The sequence below is a fragment of the Cornus florida genome, unplaced genomic scaffold, assembly GCF_030987335.1.
Source record: "Cornus florida cultivar Cherokee Brave unplaced genomic scaffold, ASM3098733v1 CherokeeBrave_3.0.0_Hap2_Chr11, whole genome shotgun sequence".
Lineage (NCBI taxonomy): Eukaryota > Viridiplantae > Streptophyta > Magnoliopsida > Cornales > Cornaceae > Cornus > Cornus florida.
The window spans coordinates 138,547,147-138,568,688 of NW_026775581.1; the positions used below are offsets into that span (position 1 = coordinate 138,547,147).

Genomic DNA, 21,542 nt, shown 5'->3' on the forward strand with positions numbered 1-21,542 from the left:
TGTAATCTCGGACGAACTTTGGTTTTTTTGTTCTGATTCTGGTTGTTAGATTACAGTGTCCTGTAGTTAAGAGTTTGTTTGATGAGAGAGACAGAGACAGAGACAGAGAGGAAGAAGAAAGTGGGGATGGTCGAGTGTTTGGTAGGTGGTTACTGGACTTATCTTAATTAAAGAAATTGATTAAATTAAGTAGGGCCCACTGAGTGGGTTCCAATGGTGAGGTGGCAAAACCGGAGGGACTACTAGTGGAAAAGTAACTTTACTGTAAGCGTTTCTGCTCTCGCAAAGGGACGGACCAGTAGGAATCTGTATCTATACATCTTCTGTATCTATGTATCTATCTCTCTATAGTCTATATATATATATCGCTGATTTTGATTAGGGTTTTGAAATGTGGAGGGAGAGATGGGAAGCTGTGAAGACAACGACGCACTCAAACTCCAGCCGGAGGAGCCAGAGCTAGGGTTTGCATCCCCTGCTTCGAACTCTCACAGCACCCACTCTGCCCTCAATTCCAATGAGGAGGAAGCTCTGGTCCAGGAATTTGAAAATGTAGGGTTGGAATTGGAGGAGAACAAGGTCAACGACGATGATGATTATCAGGAAGGTAACACTAGTCTCGACGACAGCAGATTGTACCCGCTCCGACCTTACGCTGAAGATTGCACGTTTTACCTCAAAACGGGGGCGTGTAAGTTTGGATCGAATTGTAAGTTTAATCATCCAGCGAGGAGGACGACGACGAATCAGGTACACTCGAAAATTGTTCATTTGGTTTTGATGGGTCTGAAAGTTGTTTTTCTTTGTTCACTCATGCTCATTTGTGTATTCAACGTTGGTAAGGACAAGGACACAGAAGGGCTTTCGGAGAACGAAGGGCAGACTGAATGCAAGGTTTGAAATTTCTCCCCCACTTGTTTTCCTTATATATATGTGTGTGTGTGTGTGTGAGTATGAATTGAATGAATGCATATAGAATAGTGAGTGAGATAAGATTTATTTGTGCTAGTAATAAGATAAAATGAATAAATCAACAGAGCTGGAGGTTTTAATTGGAAAAAAATTGATAATGAAAGGGTGATAGCTATTAAAGGATCTAAAGGGCACTGTTTTTATTTATTTTTATTTTTTTCTTAGTTGGTACTCACACACACATGCCTCTGAGGCTCAAACCCTGACCTACCTTTCGGAAGTAGGGGCCTGGTACCGCTAGGCTATAGGCCTGTTGGTATCTAAAGGGCATTATTTGATATGTGACTGACGTGGTTGATGAGAAGAAAGAGAATGTAATTCTGAAGATTTTTGATTTTCCATTTTTTTTTTTTTTTGGGTAAAACTTGTATTATTGCTACTTGTAGTCCATGCATTTTGCTCAATGACTGGAAAATGCAATGTTTTCATACGTGCGAGGTTCTATACAATTCAGTTACTTCTTTGCATGCTAGTACTTGGTAATGTAGTGGTTCATATGCGTCTGAGATTTTTCAATAATGACGACATTCCATGATCGTTTTCAGAGGGAACTCTAGTCCACAGAAGTAGCTAGTTGTTGCATTCAATATTTCCCCCTCCCTCTTCAAGTCAGCCAGGTCTTGTCTAAGCCTGAACCTTTGGATGTCCTTCCATCTAGTATGTTTCGTCTCTTCAGTCAAAGAAACCTAATCTATAGTTACAAATATGAAATTAACTAGGAAATTGCAGCATAGGGAGGCCTAATCTTTTATATTTAAAATTTTCAAAAACTTAGGCCATGGTGTATAGATATAAAAGTTCAGCACTTACAATCGGCCAGTTTTTGCACTTTCTTCATTCACAATGTGGAGCATCAAAAGCTAGAAGTGGAAAGCAGATAAATGAGCCCTCGTTTTCCTTGCTTATTAGATTTTACTTCCAATCAACTATTTGCTTCCATTAGTTTTCTATGCTTATGTTTTTTCTGGACAAATTGTCATACTGAGCTTCCTTGTGCTCCAACAAACTGCAGACTATGCAGTATGGTTTTGTATTATATTGCACTCTTTGTTCATTACGTCATTGCTCAAAGGCCCGTTGGTTGTTAAAATGCTAATGTGAGCGGTTTGATGGTACTGGCTACCAAAGTAAGTTGGGACACGTGTAACAAGAAATATGGGCGGCCTCTATAGGCCATAGAACTTAACTATCAGTTTATTGAAAAATCTATGTGGTCTTGTAATGATATAGCAATAAATTACAATTCAATAAACATTTCATTTTCTTCCAGTGGAGCTGGATGTACATGTGCCATCTTTTTGGCTTACTGTTTTGGATTTGTCGTTATAAAATTTTGTATATTCAGTTCTATAATTGAATATACCTAAAGAAGTAATAAACTCCTCATTTAATGACTTGTTTACAGATTATAGGCTTATTTCAATCTAATTAATTGAACTGTTAAAGTAAAATTAATTTCGACTTTCCAAGGACCTGAAACTGTGAAAATATTTTCTCTGTTTGGAGATTTCGTGGCAACCATATGTGGAATGGTAGACTTAGAAAAGGAAATTTTCATGCATCAGATAATGGCCTTTTCTGAAATGGTGTCCATATCTCCATAATAATGTATTCAAGAACTATTTGAAACATTCTCAAATAATTAGATATTATTTATGGCATTTGCGATGGAAGTTTTTTTTTTCCTTTATCGGAAGATCATTTGCTATGGAAGTTTACACAAGTACAATGACAATAATAGTTGACAGATCATACTACAAGAGTGTATTAGCTAAGTTGATAGTGTGCTTTGGATTTATCCTTAAGGTTTCAAGTTCAAGTCATGGGTGTAGCATTAATTGAATTATTTTACTTATAAAAAAAATAAAAAATAGATGGCAGATCATATAGTAGACATTATATGATTATTTATGCACGTGTGTATGTATTAATGCACATGTATATATATGTAAACAGAGAGATGAAGACCTTGTAAATGCATTTGAGGTTTCAACCTAGAGTTTTGTGATTTTAGGTAGGATTTTCTAGCATTATAATTCAACTCAACATGTTGAAAAGATTGGCATATATATTTCCTGGGCTGACCACTGATGACTCTAACAAGGTTCGTGGTTTAAATTTTCCTTTTGATTCATAATCCTTTATGCCAAATATATTAAATATTGAAAAATTTTAATGTCTGCCCCCTGGCCCATTGACTCATTATTAGCATGCTTCCTTGCCTTCTTATTTTTTACCGGAAAATAAATGCTGATTTTATAGGGTATGGTCATGCATACAACAGACATTCATGCCAACACACATACATTCATAGTTGTAAACATGTATTTATGAATATAGACTGGCACAAGTGCACACATCTGCTTGAGATATTCAATTGAGAATGACAATATGGGAAATGAGAATGTGAACCCATACCACTAAAGGGGATGCTATTTTATGAAACAATAAGAGGGTGGTTGAGAATCCTAACCAGGAACCGGTGTTGAGATTGTTGCCCGGCATTCTGAAAACGGGAAAAAAAAAGAGACAAGCACCTGATTGCATACCAGAGTTCATGTAACATAGTTTGTTTAAATATATCTAATGTGCCTTTTTTTTCCGTATTGATGTATTGTAATAAATTTGACACTCTCAAGTATCATGTGCTATACCTTGAGCTTTATTTCTTCACATGGGAGGAAAAAAGGTCCCAACTCTTACATTTCAAAACTATCAGTTGTTGATATGAACCCGACTACAAACTGAGCAAAAATAGTTATTGTATATTACATCTCCAATTATATTTTTAAAAGTAAGTTGCTTACTGGACTACTGTGGCAATTCTATTTGATGGCAATGACTGCAGTCAACATTTACCAAGGCAGTCTTGTTTATATGTTGGTCATGGCCAAGAGGATAATGTAAGTAGGATAAATGGAAAAGCTTAGGTTTATAATAACCAGAATTGGACGTATTGCAGAAAAAAAGAGAGCTTCACTGCTTGGATACATTTCTAGATGGAACCTGCAACGTTATCAATGAGGAGTTCATCATGTTTAGAAAAGGTGGGAGCGTAGAGTGAGATGTTGGTGTAATTGTTATTATTGAATATCCTTGAACGATAGATCTAGACATGCTGGGCTGGAGAATTGAATTATTCATGCCAGACATGGATATTCAGGATGGAGTACTATTAGTATTAATACAGGATAATTTTTTTGTGGGTAGTTATAGATTTAGTAGCTCTTTTTTCAGATGACTGTCTTTGACATGGTCTATGGCTGTTGTACCATGTGTTATATAATTGTATGCTCCTTCCCACCTGTACTATAATGTCAGATAGTGCATAATGATTCAAAATTTTAGTATCTCTTTCTTTAACTGTTTTGTATTGACAATTTCCCATGATATATTTTAAGATATTGAGTTGCTCTCATGTGATTGTTGCAGTATTACCTAACAGCAGGAGGGTGCAAGTATGGAAAATCTTGTAGATACATCCATAAAGATGAGTCTGAATTTGCACCTCCGGAGCTTAACTTTCTTGGTTTGCCAATACGATTGGTAATATCATTGTATTTCAATTTTCTTATAATTGTTTAATTGCTAATCTTATTTTATTTAATTGGTATCTTGTCGATGTTCACCATGCAACATTTATGCATAATCATATTTGAATGTATACTCAAGAGTTGATCACATTGTCTTTTCAACTAGGGGGAGAAAGAGTGTCCCTTCTACATGCGTAAGGGTATTTGCGGATATGGAGCTCGCTGCAGGTTTCACCATCCCGATCCTACCACTGTGGGAGGAGTGGATAATTACAACTCATCTCCTAATGATGAATCTGTGAGGCGATTTAATCTTTCTTCACAAGATCATAATGGTGAACCTATTCCATTGCATTTATCAGGGTCCTCACAATCAGCTCAAGCATCCTGGACTTTGCATGGGGTACCCAATAATATTGTTCCCTACCAGGCTAACCACTCATCTTATGTGCCTGCAACACATTTACTTCCTCAAGGGGCACATCAAAATCTCAACTGGAATGGGTATCAGGTACCTCCTGGGGCAGATTTGAGGAGTTTGATTAGATCCATCATAGATTTTGCACACTCATACACACACACACATATATATTTTCCAATAATATAATGCTACTTAGTTTCTAGTTCTGCAATGCGTTAAACAGTTATTCATCCCTTTTATCACGATTTCGTTAAGTTTCATTAGACTCTCGCTCTCTCTCTTTCTCTAAAGCGCGCGCACACGTGCATGCAAGCACACATGGTTGCACATTAAAAGGGAAGGTTGCAAATGACTTACAATCCTACCTAAATTTGTTAACTTTCTCACTATAACTCCTTTTGGTTGCACGGTGTTGGTGACTAACTCGGGAGCACTGGAATGACTTGATTGTACCGTTGCAGATTGTTTTTGAGCGCTTCATGATGATACAATGCTGATAAGGTTCATAAAATACAAAGAATTATGAAAATTTAGATATAATACGAATAAATGCATAAAATAAATTCAATACACTATCCAGCACATATCATTTAAATTATACGCTGTTGAACAAGTCTGTTGCAGTATTAAATTATAGTTGAATAACCCAATGTGCATACATCACTAATGTGGTTGTGGCTTTGTGTATAATCGAATTCAAAGTGTATTAAAATAATCTATTGAATAAACCCAAGCGTGAAGACTTTAACTGACTGCCCGAAGGTTGATGTTCTCCAAAATAACCTTTGAGGTGTTGGAGTTTGAACCTTGATGGTTTGAGGTTCTGAAATTTGGGATGGCTCATCATATTGATTGAACAAATGCATGAGAACTTCAATGTTTGTTTATGTACTGTATGGTTACTGGACTGAGTAGATTTTTTATTTATTTTTTCTTACTGACTCAGCATCTTTTGAGTCATTTTGCTCCGCAGCAATATATCAGCTAATCTAGTTGAATCCTAAGTCACATAGAGCGGGAGCGGGACATCGTCAAAGTCCAAAATTACTTGAGAGCGCGAGCGTCTTGAGAGTGCTTGTATATTATATATTTTATATATTTATAGCGTGTACTTCTCTTAAATGAATATGATTATATCAATTTAATAATATTATTTTTGCTGGATTTTTCTTTAATATTAAGTAAATTGCCTTATAAAGTATCTAAAAGTATATATAAGGTAAGTTAATTTTTATTCACAAAACTATAAGTTGCCAACAGTTAGTTTCTACATCTTACTTGTTATAGGTCGAGGTTTCAAACCCAAAGCACAGAAGTGGGAGCAACACACACATGAGGTCATGGGATGACATGCCACTTGCAAGGAAGTGATGTCCAGTTCATATATAATGCAATTTGCGTATTGAAAAAATGAGTTTGTGAATTTGGAAAATGTAATTCGCGGATTTCTGCTGAATCCACTCCCAATTTGTAAAAACACGCACAGAGTGCAAAATCTTTACCCTGTTCCACGAATTGTGGGACTAAGGTTGAATAATGGTCTAAGGCATGGCAATTTATGGTCATATTGCCTCAAATGGAGTATGACTAGGTCTTGTTGCCGAGATCGCTTCTGAGGTCTTGATCGAGTCTATAAATTTGACGATATTATGATATCTCATGTCCATACAGAATACTACTATAAGGCGAGCAACAACTGTAATGTTTGTAGGTAAACAATTATCCACCCCTTTGTATGGCTAGTAAAGGCGGCTACCATTCCTTGGTATGATTAGGTGTATGATTGGGTGACGTGGGATTGACCGTGCTGACTCACTAATGGTAACAATTACAAAGCAATGATGATGATATCGATGGCCCTAACAAGGAAAGCGCTCACCGTTGTTTCATATCTTCCTATTAGTTGTCAAGATAGCACCCTTGAGGTTGCTCTTCATTGGCAAGCGTAATAAAAATACTAATCTTGACTTGAGAGTAGCTCTATATGAGGATCCCAATCGCGAGAAAGCACCTTTCTCATAAATCGATGACCTAATCTCTACAAGTAAGCCTCAAGGCCAAGTCCAATGTTATCAAAGGCCTAAGGCGTTAGAGGTCATTTGGAGCCTAGGCGCACACCTGAGTGAAGCGAGGCACACAATTGAAAAATTAAATTATGATTAAAGCATATTCATATTTCATATTAAAGGCGTAAATGTTGCCAAAGGCGCACCTGGGCACACAACGAGCGCAAGTGTTACGCCTGTATGAGCTTGGAGCCTAGGCTCACGCCTAGGCATGCCTTTAACAACACTGAGGCCAACATATAAACCCGAGGACTTCCTCTTGGATAATTCTCGAAAGGGAGAGGCACGTGGTTATGAGGCCCTCCTACTATCGAAGAACCTCGAGGAGTTCCTTTCCATGGTGGAACCTCGAGGATGAGAAGAAGGCTATCGAAGAGTTCCTCGCTACAGATAAACCTCGAAGATGAATCAATGTGGTCATAAGCAACGACAAAACCTATCCGCAAGCCAATGTGCGATAAAGCCCACAATAACACGCGGGTGATATTTGCCTGGTGGCTGATGTTCGAGGATTGTTGAGGGGCTGTGTTGTGTTCCAAACGCTGTAGCCACCTCAACCTGTCATGAAGGAAGAGTGAAGTAGTCTCCCAAGAGAGAGAGAAAGAGTGCTATCTCAAGATTTATTGCATTTAATGAATGCCCTTTCCTTGTCACGATTACATCAAATGCACATCACCTCCCTTACCCAAATTAGCCAGTCAATATGAACCTTTAAATGATGTCCAATCTTTCCCTTGAAAGTGATTTGGGGCTGATAAGTGTAATGATGAGCGGTGAACTCATTTGCAGCTAGATCCTTGTCCGAGATTGGGGTTGTAAATAAGGAATATATAGTTCAATTAATGGATTTGGGCATAGAGTAGTTATCACACTTCCGTGCCTCGTGGGAGATTACTTAAAAACTCTCTCTCCTGAGCCCTCTTTGGGGTCCTTTCCTGACAGCTAGGATATCCTTAGCCCTTGCTCACTTGTGGCCATGTCATAGTTGAAGTAATTCCTCATATTATTGCACAACATACCAATATTTTTTAAGTTAAAAATTTATTGGCGAAGGAATTAAAACTTGGCACAGCCACGTCATGGCACAACGGCATCGTTTGAGCCTCCAATATGTTTAAAAGGTTTAAATTTACAAAACCCCCCTCTACTTTCATTTTTTGACTGTTTACCGTTGTACTCATGGTTGATAAAATCTCGATCTGAATTGTAGAATCTTACAATCGTAGGATTCCAAATTACCAAATTGATCCCAATCACATAAAAATTGTTGAAAAGTAGAATCGCAGTAGGATCGGTAAAAGCGAAATAGGATCGTAGAATTGCATAGGGCCGGTAGAATTGCAGTAGGATTGGCATCGTTGAAAAGAATTTTATTTTTCCACCTATTCCTTGTCCATTCTGAAACAAAAAAAAATAGAAAATTTTCACTTATCAAAAAAAAAAAAAAAAACAAAGAAAATTTTCAATATTTTTTTTTTTTCCGTTATTCTTTTTATCTCTGTTTTGTTCTTGTTTTAACCAAAAAGTAAAATTTCCAACCTAGTTGCTCATACAATTAGGCAATTAAGCAACTAAATTGTACTTTTCTCTCTTTGTTTCTCTATTCCCTTTTTCTATTTGTTTAGAACTTTAATTTATTCTGTGAGGTTCTACTTACTGGTTATGCTGATGCTTTTGTGTAGAGAAAATCAAGAAATTGACAGTTTACCGTTGTACTCATGGTTGATAAAATCTCGATCCGAATTGTAGAATCTTATGATCCTACGATTCCAAATTGCCAAATTAATCCCAATTACATAAAAATCGTTGAAAAGTAGAATCACAGTAGGATCGGTAGCAGCGAAGTGGGATCGTAGAATTGCATAGGATCGGTAGAATCGCAGTAGGATCGGCATCGTTGAAAAGAACTTTATTTTTCCACCTATTCTTTGTCCATTCTAAAAACAAAAACAAAGAAAATTTTCACTTATCAAAAAAAAAAAAAAAAAAACAAACAAAGAAAATTTTCAAATTTTTTTTTTTTTTTGTTCCGTTATTCTTTTTATCTCTGTTTTGTTCTTGTTTTAACCAAAAACGTAAAATTTTCAACCTAGTTGCTCAAACAATTAAGCAACTAAATTGTACTTTTCTCTCTTTGTTTCTCTATTCCCTTTTTCTATTTGTTTAGAACTTTAATTTATTCTGTGAGGTTCTGCTTACTTGTTATACTGATGATTTTGTGTAGAGAAAATCAAGAAATTGATTTTAAGTGCTTGGCATGTGTTATCGTTTAAATGTCAATTGATTTTGTTAAAATCTCTCCTGTTTGTTGTTTAGCCTTATTCTCTACTTATATCGTAGATATTGGATTTCAAAAGTTAGTTTGAGTTACATTTTTTTAGTTTTATAGAATGTTACAATCCTCGATCCTTTCTTACAATCCCGATCCGATCCTATGGACCCCTCATCAATCTTACACAGAATCACGATCCTAACAACCTTGGCTGTACTATCAAACATTCAAACCACCCTTTGTACTATAAAAAAGTTTCATATAAGGACAAATTATCACGGAACTATTTGTTGACAATTGAAATTACCAAAACGGCCTTCCTTTATGTAAATAAATTTTAGATTCACAAAAAAACCCCAAGTACTTTCATTTTTTGACACTTTATCCCCCTATATTATCAAACCACCCCCTGAACTATACACAAATATGATTTTGTATTTACATTGTTTATTAATTATCAAAATATCATAATTTATTATTTATTCTTAACACAATAGGTTAATAGTTTGCAATGTTATATACTTATCAAAAAAAAAAAAAAAAAATAGTTTGCAATGTTATATATTATTTATACTAAAATGAACAAAGTTGATTATATATACATTATATTGTAATTGTTATTGTCGTTACCTCTATCTTATATGAATGGGGTCGTAAATATACATCATATTTTGTAATAAAATAAAAATACTATATATAAAACATACAGTACACAATATTAGACTATTTTTTCATATTAGATAGTTTACATTATATATTTTTTTGTATAATATATTATGAATATTCGTATAATATTTCATTAAAATCTCAAATATCGTATTATGTGTTTTATATAGGTATATTATTTTATAAAAAAATATTTATTATAAAATGTATTTCTTATATAATTACTAATTTATTATATAATGTAATGTATTTAGATAGTTTTAGTATTTACCATATGCTCGGTATGAATGGTTATTTTGGTCCTTTATGTTGCAATGGATGGAATAAAGGGTAATTCTGATGGAAAGCGCGTGCTGGACAGACATAAGATTACCATTTATTTTAGCAGATATCTAACGGGTAGGGGGTGATTTGATCACTTTAATAGTAGAAGGGGTTAAAGTGTCAAAAAATGGAAATAAAGGGGGGTTTTATGAATTTAACCCTATATAAAATAAAGTCCATTAAAAGTTTCGTATCTGTTTGTTTTGACCAAGATTTGTAATGTTTAAAAAAATTTAAACAGGTACTGTTACATAACTTTTGTTAAACCTTGGTATTTCTCTTGCCCATGTATATTATCCTGAGTAGGGCATGCATTGCACTGTGCTTAACCCAAAAAATGACTATTTTGGCAACTAGTTAATGATGACCCTCCATGGATTCACCTATATAAGGCGTGTCTAAAGTTTCAAAAATAAGAGTTGAATTCCACGACACACTGTTGCAAACTTGCAATCGCATCAGCAACCAATACATCATTTTAATTCCTTGTTATATGGTCTTGGATGTTGATATTTTAATAAATTTTGTTATATATTTGACTATAAGGCAATTTCATTAACGAAAACATAACAAACATGAAAATATTATCAAATTTCCCTCAGTGTGTGATTGCATTACTATATACGTATTTTTTTCTAGTAGTTAGCAATTGTATAGGATTTTTCCCAAAGAACAAAAGTTAGTTATTTGGTCATTGATTAATTAATTACCATGAAAGCTAATTTGTTATTGTAAGAAATGTCAATCATTAGAATTATTAGTTTCGATAAGTTTAATTATTAGAGGGTTTTCAGTTTTGGTCAGAGAACATTTAAGAAATAAATCAAGAAGGAAAGAAAAACTAACCGCGTATGGGAGACATAGGTATGGGCCCTACGGTCCATCCGCAGGAAGGATGAGAATGCTTTGTGGATGGCCTCCCTAGCATAATCTTTTTAATGGACTTTTAATGATTTATTTAAAACCAGCTTAATTTTCTGTATCACTTTGTTCCTTATTTATAGTATTTCAATGATTTCATGGACTGGATTTATCAAGGTTGTTTATGGGGTTTTATCTTTTTTATGTGGTGGGTGGTAAAATTTTGTTGCTTCTTCCCAGGTGACTGAAACTGGAATATCAACTCTCTTATTATTTAGAATAGTGATAAATAAAAAGATCAAACACTTAGAGAAGTCATTATCCTGTGTTGGTTCTGCCTATGTGAGGTGCAAGGACGGGTGGATTGGATGGAGACGTGCAATTTTGCACTATTTTACTCAAAATGGCTCCTTTCTTACTTGAGCTTGTTTATTCTCATTTGGCAGTACAAAATTTTCACCATTGCACTAAGGAAGTTGCTCATGAAAGGATGAAATTACTCTAAATGCTAAAAGTTTGAGCTCTTAAGTAGGAGAATGTAGGTTAGAATCTGAGAGCAGCCACTCAAATGATGTCAACATCCTTCTACAAGGACCAACACGGGCTAATGACATTTTAAAGCTATTCTAGAACCTAATTATTAGCATCAGGTTGAGAATGGTGTTTCTAACAGTCTAATCACTATTATGTAGTTGTTTGAATATCTTGTTTGTTTTTTGTTTTTATTTGCATTGCCTGGAAGGAATCAGCTGAAAAAAAAAATTGATAACTTTGATGAACATTTTTGCCCTTTATAACTTTCTCATAAGAGTGGTAGTCACTTTAAGTACTAAACTCTCTTTAGTTTGTCGCATGCCCTTATCTCATGCGGCAACATGGAAGAGAACTAGGGAAGGAGAAAAGGGCAGAACTACAGACCTTACATCCCTTTATAAGCGGCATGGATATTTAAAACAACTACATAATTTGACAAATTACAAATCCCGAGAGGATTTAATGATCATTAACAATACCCAGTGTGAATTTGTTCTTTTTCTTATTTGTTAATTTTGGGTACTGGAGAACGGTTCATGATGGCCATCAACTCTGTGCCGGTCTCGCCATTAAGGGATGTTGGAGATTTAGATTGATAAAGACCAAATATTAGGCATTCACAAGCTATAAAGTGGCTGTTGAGTCCCTGTTTTCACACGATAAAGCGATTTGAAATAACGTCACCTTTTATATTTTTATTTATTTATTATAGTCTCTCTCTCTCTCTCTCTGCGCATGTGATTCTGTAAGTGATGCATGGAAGTATACTTGTGTGGATATTACTTCCCCCTCATGCTTCCCGTCCACTGTTTACTTAGGTCCCTAATTATCCAGAAGATGGTACAACGCATGACCTTTCAGCTCCAGCAGCAAAGAATCTTATGGGGAAAGCAAAGATGTCTACCCAGGCTGAAGAATTCCCTGAACGACCAGGGCAACCTGAATGTGAGTTCTTCATGAAAACTGGGAACTGTAAATTCAAATCCGCATGCAGGTATCACCACCCCAGGAGTCCAGCCCCAAAATTAGATTTCTATGGTCCGAGTGACAAGAGCCTGCCGTTAAGACCTGTAAGTTCTCAACTTCATTGCTTATCGATTATGGGACCTTTAATATATATAGGTTATGCCAATCCCTCCAATGCATGATGTTGGTGACACAGATGAATAAAGAACTAATTTTAGTCTTTGCACAAATTACAGTGGCTGTTGTATTCCTGTTTCCACACTTGATAAATTGGCTCGAAATAACTTAATCAATTATACTTCTTATTTGATTTTTTCTCTCCCCCTCTGAGCACGCATCTGTGTGCATGAGTGATGCATGTGCAGATAAGTTGACTTATTGTTTATCAATGGATATTACTATCCCCTTATGCTACCTGTCTACTGTTTGCTTAGGCCCCTTACTATCCAGAAGATAATACGAGGCATAACCTTTTCGCTCCAGCAGCAAAGAATCTAATGCAGAAAGCATATATTTCTACCCAGGTTGAAGAATTCCCTGAACGACCGGGACAAGCTGAATGTGAGTACTTCATGAAAACTGGAGACTGTAAATTTAAATCTGCATGCAGGTATCACCACCCCAAGAGTCAAGCCCCAAACTCAGAGGTCTATGTTCTGAGTGACAAGGGCCTGCCTGTAAGATATGTAAGTTCTAAACTTTATTGCTTATTGACTGTTACATTCAATTTGTATAGGTTATGCCATTTCTATGCTTGTCTTGCCAATACAGGATGTTTGGGATGTAGATGGATAAAGACTTAATATTAGGTGTTGAAAAAACTACAAAGTGGCTGTTATATCCCTGTTTTCACACGATAAAGTGGCTTGAAATAACTACACCATTTATACTTTTTCTTATTACAGTTTCTTTCTTTCAGAACATGTTTCTCCATGTGAGTGATGCGCGTGCACCATGCACCTATTGCTACCAAGAGGGATAAATTGATTTAATGTTTGTCAATTGATATCACTCTCCCCTTATGCTACCTGTCCACTGTTTGCTTAGGCCCCTAATTATCTGGAAGATACCGCGAGGCGTAACCTTTCGGCTCCAGCAGCAAAGAGTTATACAGAGACAGCAAATATGGAAACCCAGGTTGAAGAATTCCCTGAACGACTGGGACAACCTGAATGCGAATACTTTATGAAAACTGGAGACTGTAAATATAAATCTGCATGCAGGTATCATCATCCCAAGAGTCAACCCCCAAAATTAGATGCCTGTGTTCTGAGTGACAAGGGCCTCCCTTTAAGACCTGTAAGTTCTCAACTTTATTGATTATTTTGGTTGTGGGACGTTTAATGTATATAGGTGCTTCAATATGAGACTTTAGAAATGATTCTACCCAAATATTTGAGTTTTTGCAATTAAAACAAACGTTTCAATATGTTCTTTTGCGTCGTTGGACACAAAAAATTGTCTCTCCAGGCGATCAATTTGAACTGAAAGTTCAGACACCACAAGAGTCGGACTTGGATGATAAATACGTTTATTATGTGTTGTGTTGTGTTATTTGCTCATAACCTCTTCAAATTTATCACTCTATCCAGGGTACAAAAATTTGCCGGCATTATGAACGGTATGGTATTTGTAAGTACGGGCGTGCTTGTTTGTTTGACCATCCAGTGAATTATAGGTCATCAGCTTCTCCAGTTGGGTCAATCTTAGGGACTCCTTCAAGCAGTAACTCAGCAACTCCTGGAGGGACTAGAACGGGGAGTAGAATGGCTGGGCACAAGGATGGAAATGAGGCTACAATCAAGCAGCTTGTATAGAAGTTTTGGTTTCCAACCCAAATAAATCTCGCGTAAGGACACATTTTACTTCTTCAGTACTTTTTTGTTTTTTCTCCTTTCCGTTTCTTTTGTTTAAAGACTTTGTTCTAAGTTATGAACACCGCAAGCTGTTGTTGTAATATAGGCTGGACCTTTCTGTTTCATGCTATTTTGACTGTTTTAAGGTTATAAAGTTTCTTATTTCTTATCGTTACTGTTTACTGGGAGGAAACCGAGCAATAAATTTGTCACACATATAATACTTGGGGACCCTTGCTTGGTGCAGTGGTAAATTCAGTCAGTCCGGCAAACCTGATTTGCTTGTGATTCCTGTTATGAGTCTGTAAATTGTTTTTTGCAACCCAGAACAGGACTATTAGAGTAACAGATCATTCTGGGTTGAAATGGTCAGTTGATGAAAAATAGCGAGCAGAAAATGTCCATTTACCATCACAACTCAGTGATAAACAGGAAACAAAGCCGTTTCTTTGTTATAGTTTAGAATTACAGTAATCATTTACATATTTATATTCTCAACATATCATCAGTCCAAGTAAAAACAAGAAAAAACTAAGAATATTCCACCCGATCTGCAATATCTTTGAATATCTATTGTTCCTTTTTTTTGTAAGGTCTCTTCTTAGAATTGACAAATAAGAATCTCAGGACAAGTGAGAGGTCCTAGTTGTGTACACACAAAAGATTAGGAAGAAACGACTTGGTTTATGTTTTGTGGCCTCTTTCCTAGAGTACATTTATACGAATAGAATTGTAAACTTCAGACGGAATTACATCATTTCACAGCTCCAAAAGAGGAGGCTAGGGTTTTCAGAAACAGCAAAACCTCTTCTTCTCCTGCAAAGGTATTAATAGTACTATTAACATACTTTTAAGTAATTTATCCGGAAGTGATGAAGGTGGTTTAATGCAACATACCGCTGGGGGGTGCTGATGCTTTTCATTTTGTTTAGATTTAGATGGATTTCCATTCTTGGGTGCTGGCCCCCCACCACTCGCAGACATTCCATTGGTTTTCTTGTCATCTCTGGCTTTGGCAAATATAACCGTAAAACCGTCAGCCGAGGCCGGATTATTTACGTCCCACTCGCCAAATTTTGGCAGTGGCCGACCCTGCTGTTTATAGTAATTTCGACACAGATTATTAACATATCACAACTATAAATTCTATTTGTGCAGAAATGAATTCATTAATGTAGTTGTATTTCTATTCAATGTGATAGTCGTCTTTTAGAAGGCACTTCAGTCCAGAAGAATGTGTACCTCTTATAAGTCTTTACTTTCAATTAATTGAAAGCATTTGTTATTGCACTATTTCAATGTGACGTTATAATAAATTCAAGTTTTTCATGGCTTTTAGATTATGATTCCTTTTATGTATGAGTGTGAGTGTGTGTGTGTGTATATATACATATATATTATTCTTTTGCATCTAACCAAATGTGTGTTGCTAGTTATTATTGTATATAGTCTTAGGGTTTTACTTATGACATCCCTTGCCTCAATGACACAAGGAAGTGTTGCTAATTACCAGTTCGATATTAGCTTATGCAATAACTTGTAGAGAAAGAGAGAGAGGTGCAAAGTATAGAACAGTAATGCGTGGCTAAATTTTTAACTGTTTAATATACATCTTTCGTTAACTATTACGTTATATTTGGGAGTATCAAATTGTGCTTTGAATTTGAAATTAAATGAAATTTAATACAAAGATTTAAAGTAAATTTATTCTGGATGGTCCCAATTGTAACATCAATCAATTTCATAGTGTAAAGGTGCATAATTGGTGTCGCATATTATATAATCCATTCTTATATTGAGAGAATACAAATACCCATAATAGAGATTCAAACCTCAAAACTTTTAGTTTATCTAAATCATATTCGTGGAATAATAATTCGCAAAAAATTGTAAATATTCTCACCAATTTTTCATTATATTGTTCATTCATTCATATATATCATATTCGATACAACAAAATCAACCACAAAATTGAAATGCAGAGAAAGAGAGACTTACCGACGTCATCAATACGTGAAAAAATTGCAGGAATTTCCTGCAAAAGAAATTGATGAGAGAGAGAAGGAAAAAAAAAAAAAAAAAAAGGAGGGAGAGAAACCAAAGAATGAGAAAAATAGGAAAATGGAAAGAACGAGTCTCAAGGAAGAGGCATTAGACAACAGAGGGTGTAAATAAATGGTGAGTACATTTGCATCACAAACCCAACTAATATTTCAATGTATCCTTCTGTTTCTCTGCATTCAGTTTTTATTAAATCTGGACCGGTTGAACCCACCGGCTTAATTAGACCAATAACAAAATTTAGAAATTAGTCATGCATGTGAAAAATAATACTATGGTAGTTCATAAATAAATCTATAAATACCAAGTGTGTGACATGTTAGCATTCATGTCAGCACAACGTGACAGCCATCTCAAATAAACTATAATTAGTAAATTATTTCACATTTAATTTTCTTTCAAATATAGCATAATAAATTATTTGTTTCATATTTAACTTCCTCTTATCACAATATCCTAGTGCGTGCGTGTGTGGCTTCCCTGTATTGTGTCAATATATATATATATATATGCAGGAAGAGAAGAAGATAGGAAACCATTCAAGTTTGGGAGACATTTTAATGCTTTGTATGATTAAAGATGTGCACATAAACTATCTTCACATAATTGTTATGATCCTTTTAACAAGTCCTGATGGAAAATGTATAATTAGAGACTATATTCTTATATAGACACAATGATGGGATGATTCCACGGAATGAAAGCAAAAAGCCTATATAAAAGAGAGAGATTTATAGTTTTCTAGTCTTATCCAATATATTAACTTCTCTCATCTCCTAAACTTGAACTGTAACGAGCCCTATATAAAGAAACATGAACGAGAGAATGTTTCTTCACCCAAGTGAGCAGGTAAATCTAACATCAACTGCACATACATACATTGTTGCCTGTAAAACCATGAAGTTGTTAGCAGTAGCTTGCTTTTTGGTTTGCATGGTCTTTGTTCAGGTTAGGATCAATGTTGTTCAAGCAAGCACTCGCCTTCCTTTTCTTATAAATCCTCAATTTCTTCAACCATCTCAGTACATTACTATTACAGGTCAGAACCAACATCTTTCGTCACTTTTAAGATTCAGTCCATTTTAGTTGTTCCGAAACTTGCATAATTCTGTCCAAAAATATTAAAATTTGGCATCACAACCTTTTTATGGATACCTAGGTGTTCAATTACCTGTGAAAAGACCAGGGTCACTCTTTCCATGCTCACTCAAAACACACATTTAAAGCACTTATTTGGCAAGTGGAACACTTGTCCTATCATCGGAACTTTACAAAAGCTATAGAAGGACATAACAACATACATATATAAGACTTGCTGCACAAGAGAAAAAATCAAAGATTTTATCATCTTCACAACAGACTTATAATGCTGATGTTGTTGTGATAGGATGCAGCAATAACTGTGATATAGCTTGCTGTTACTGTGATATCAAGAAACAGCCACCACTCTGTGTGCAATGCTGCGAAGAAGGGCCATGACCTGCAGGTATGCTTTTACCTCTTTACTTGCCGGTTTGAACAGATGTCTCCAAATGAACTGCCTCTGTACTGTTTAACAGAAGAAGAAATGTAAAGAGAACAAGTGATAAAAGTACACACACTCCCAGACACAGATAAACAGGCTGCTTGAGGGATTGGATCAACATGTGTTTTGCCTTAAATATACAATATGTCCCCAAAAAATGTAATTATGAATGTGCATTTAACTCATTTATACAATTATTTCAAAGTATGTTTCAATGTAGATACTTTTATATTTTTTCCTTTTTGCATCCTCTTCAGCAAAAGTTGCATCCCTAGTTCTTAACTGTCTTTACACCTAGACCAGCAATGTGTTGGAGATTTAGTTCACAGCTTGCCCTTGGCATACTAACAGGCAGTAGTTTCAGTGATAAACAAACGAGTTTAAAATATTATCACTGTCAAAGGTCAAGCAAGGAAGGGCATAAAATACGGAACAAGAAAAGAAAATGAGAAGGAAACAAGGACATCCACAAGAAACACGAAGAAGTTGAAATGAAATAACGTACCTAGCGAGTTATGATATCTGGCTGAGAATTTAAAAAAAAGAAGAAGAAGAAGAAGATATCTAGCCATTTCAATAATTGTATACCCTGTATCAATCACAATATTAGGACATATTGGAACTCCATTCATAAATTCTCATTTAAGATGCTTACAAAAATTTCATGGCAATTTGAATTTTAATATTTTTCAGAAGTAAAGTAGCAAGTTAAAAATGTCATCACCATCTCAGCCTCAAGCTTGGTGGGGGAAAAAAATCACAACATAAAACATGACACAAATCTAAAAGCCGAGAACATGTTTTAACTGCTCCAGGCACAGCAAATTCTCTCTATTATTGAGCAAAAGGGTTTTAGTACATCCAATTTTAAAGTTGATCATTTGATTAATCTCATCTACTCAGCCACTACAAGTTATCACAAAATCTCCATCACATGCTAAGAAATGCTATGAGACCACAACAACCAAACTAAAGCAGAGGAAAAAAGATAGCTCTCAAGCCCTCCTCGAAAGTCCAAGAAAAACAGCAGCAGATGATATTTGTACCCTAAGATCAGCAATATCAACATCATGACCACCTTCAACCAAACCCCACTTGTCAACCTGCAAGGGAATTTGAGAAAAAATTCACACTTGGGAGACAGATACAAGTCAAATCAAGACATGAAATTTTGACAGACACTGAATTATATATAAATGTCTGCAAGCGTGAGTGGGGGGTTAGAGGTAAATAACTACAGTAACAAGAACCTGCAAATCTTCTTCAAGCCTAATCAACTCAATGGCCTCCTCGATCTGCAATCTCCCACGGAAAATTGCAATAGAAATAATTAAAGAGTGTGCTGCAGCAGCAATTGCATCGATTGCCACCAATTCACAGTTATCTGTTTTCTTAAGAAGGCTTTCAATGGCATTTACAAGACCATCCTCCTGCTTGCCACCGAAAAAACTGGAGTATAAAACAGGCTTACAACCAAATTCTGATTCAACCCAATTAAGTAAAGGATCAATTTTTTCAACCTGCCTTTCTGCAAATACCAAGAAATCAATAGGTTATCTAACTATTCACTTTCTTTTTTCTTAATATCAATATCAAGAAGCAACACAATCACATACACAAGCTACAAGTGAGTTGCCAAAAATCAATGTACTTCCACTAGCCAAATGTCCTCTTCATGAACTGAAAGAGCATAGGAAGTCACCTTGTATCCATATTTTTGAACTCAAAACTAGTAGAAATTTGTGACTGACGACATTATAGTTTGCGTAACATATAGAGTGGACCTCAGGAATTGTTAGGACAAAAATGATAAACGTCAATCAATTTTAAAAATCATATGCATAATAATTATGTTTGATCACACTCGTGATTTTGAGGTGTACTCTCTTTATCTCTTGATTACTTCTTTAGGTTGCTCCCAATAGAAAAGAATTTCAGAAATCAAAGTCTTTCTTCAGACTATAATTGGCAAGACGAATTATGATCATATCCTTCAGTTTACATTTTGAAATTACTTTAGATGGCACTATTCATTGAACAAGATATTTTACACCCAATGACAAAATAAATGACATATCCCATTTCATGTCACAGAAACGATATCATTAAAAATATTAATACAGAAGGAATATATTCAACTCAACTCATCAAAGCCGTCGTCCCCAACATGGAGTCAGCTATATAAACCATGTCTCACCATTTCCCTCTAAGTAAGGACACAAGCTTCGATCAGTTAAACAAAATGTTATCATATCTTTCTTAACTATTTCAATGCATATTAGTTTTGGTCTTCCCCTTCCTGGCATTACCCCATTGAGGATCAAGTCACTTATTCTCCACTGGTGATTGCGAACCCATCCAAAGAAGAGACATGCTCAAACAAGTACATAATGTTTTATCATGGTTTTAAGTACTTGAGAAGACAATAAGATACATACCAAGGAGACCAGTTGTCAAGTCACTATCGCCAGGATCACGACAGAAGACTAAATCTTGATGGAACTTCATCATCAAATGCTCAATTGTCTTCGGCCGAGTGAGCGGAACTCTTTCTATTGCAGTAGATGCAAGTTTCATCAAAGGCATGGTGAAGGGTCTGATTCCATCTGCTTGCTACAATCACAAACATTTCATTACATAGTTGATAGTCCCCAGATCAATAAACACACATAAATTTACATTTTAAAAAAACAAATACACACACATTAATGCATCGTAGATGATTGTGCATAAAAATGAACATATGGAACACCAGATCAATTGGAATTATCAAACTTTGAGTGGGTAAACAACTGAATTACTGTGAAATAAAAAACACCCAATACATGAGTACTATCAAAGAAACCCAAGTCAATGAAAACTATAAGTTCGATGAGAGAGAGTGAAAGAGAGCACCTGGTATTCCCATTCGGCTGCAATAGCCTTGGCGAGAGCTAAAGTGGGGCACTTGAGGGGCCTCTTGGAAGGGGTTTTTAGGGTTCTGTAATCAAGCATGACAGTCCATCCATTGCCATCATCAGCCTCTCTCGTCGTCACTCTCTTGTAAAATCGCTTGCCGATGATCGATCCAGTCATGAATGACATGGGCATCGTTACCGATGATGATGACGAAGTGGAGGAGGAGGAGGATGTCTTTGGTGCCTTGAGGAAAATGCTATCATTTTCTGTGTTCTTGTTCTGAACTTCTTGTTCTACGCCGTCGGCTGAGAATGTGAAAGACGAAGATGGGGCGCCCGATTCGGGTTGTCCGGCGACGGCAAAGACGCTGAGCTGGCGGTTATGAGAATATAGGGTTCTGAGGACAAAAGGGTTTATTGATTTTAGGGTTTTCTGCATAATCGCAGTGGCCATTTGTGTGTGTGTGTGAGGGAGGGAGGGAGGGAGGGAGAGAGAGATGGTCTGCTTAGGGAATGCAGCTGGAAATGTGTGTTTTGCTGGGTTGGGTTTGCACTTTGCAGAAACTGGCTTCACCAGGGCCTTACCAC

At 35.9% G+C, this 21,542-nt stretch overlaps 2 protein-coding genes across 3 annotated transcripts; one reads left to right on the top strand and one right to left on the bottom strand.

The window, feature by feature from the left end:
* Positions 1-235: 235 nt before the first annotated feature.
* On the top strand, positions 236-14,646 carry LOC132281999 (zinc finger CCCH domain-containing protein 67-like). 2 transcript variants are annotated; one of them, XM_059783643.1, is made up of 8 exons: positions 236-750; positions 844-894; positions 4,405-4,518; positions 4,672-5,016; positions 12,468-12,719; positions 13,140-13,301; positions 13,663-13,914; positions 14,208-14,646. In XM_059783643.1, exons 1-8 carry the CDS (start codon positions 406-408, stop codon positions 14,430-14,432), a joined length of 1,746 nt encoding a protein of 581 aa, XP_059639626.1. In that variant the 5' UTR covers positions 236-405; the 3' UTR covers positions 14,433-14,646. The 2 variants fall into 2 exon arrangements, with proteins under 2 accessions (XP_059639626.1, XP_059639625.1); XM_059783642.1 differs by having other exon boundaries at positions 239-750; positions 13,050-13,301.
* Positions 14,647-18,855: 4,209 nt separating this feature from the next.
* On the bottom strand, positions 18,856-21,542 carry LOC132284661 (uncharacterized). Its single transcript, XM_059786785.1, has 4 exons — positions 20,953-21,542; positions 20,496-20,670; positions 19,308-19,585; positions 18,856-19,160 (listed from the first exon to the last, which is right to left on the bottom strand). The coding sequence occupies exons 1-4, from the start codon at positions 21,406-21,408 to the stop codon at positions 19,053-19,055; spliced, it is 1,017 nt and encodes a 338-aa protein (XP_059642768.1). The 5' UTR covers positions 21,409-21,542; the 3' UTR covers positions 18,856-19,052.

Bases quoted from the DNA above. Each gene is read 5' to 3' on its own strand.
- LOC132281999 (XM_059783642.1), top strand. From the start codon at position 406: ATGGGAAGCTGTGAAGACAACGACGCACTCAAACTCCAGCCGGAGGAG. The intron at 751-843 runs GTACACTCGAAA...AACGTTGGTAAG, and splicing joins GGAGGACGACGACGAATCAG to GACAAGGACACAGAAGGGCT. The intron at 5,017-12,467 runs GTACCTCCTGGG...CTGTTTACTTAG, and splicing joins TCAACTGGAATGGGTATCAG to GTCCCTAATTATCCAGAAGA.
- LOC132284661 (XM_059786785.1), bottom strand. From the start codon at position 21,408: ATGGCCACTGCGATTATGCAGAAAACCCTAAAATCAATAAACCCTTTT. The intron at 20,671-20,952 runs GTGCTCTCTTTC...TTGTGATTGTAG, and splicing joins CAGCCGAATGGGAATACCAG to CAAGCAGATGGAATCAGACC. The intron at 19,161-19,307 runs GTTCTTGTTACT...ATTCCCTTGCAG, and splicing joins GGCTTGAAGAAGATTTGCAG to GTTGACAAGTGGGGTTTGGT.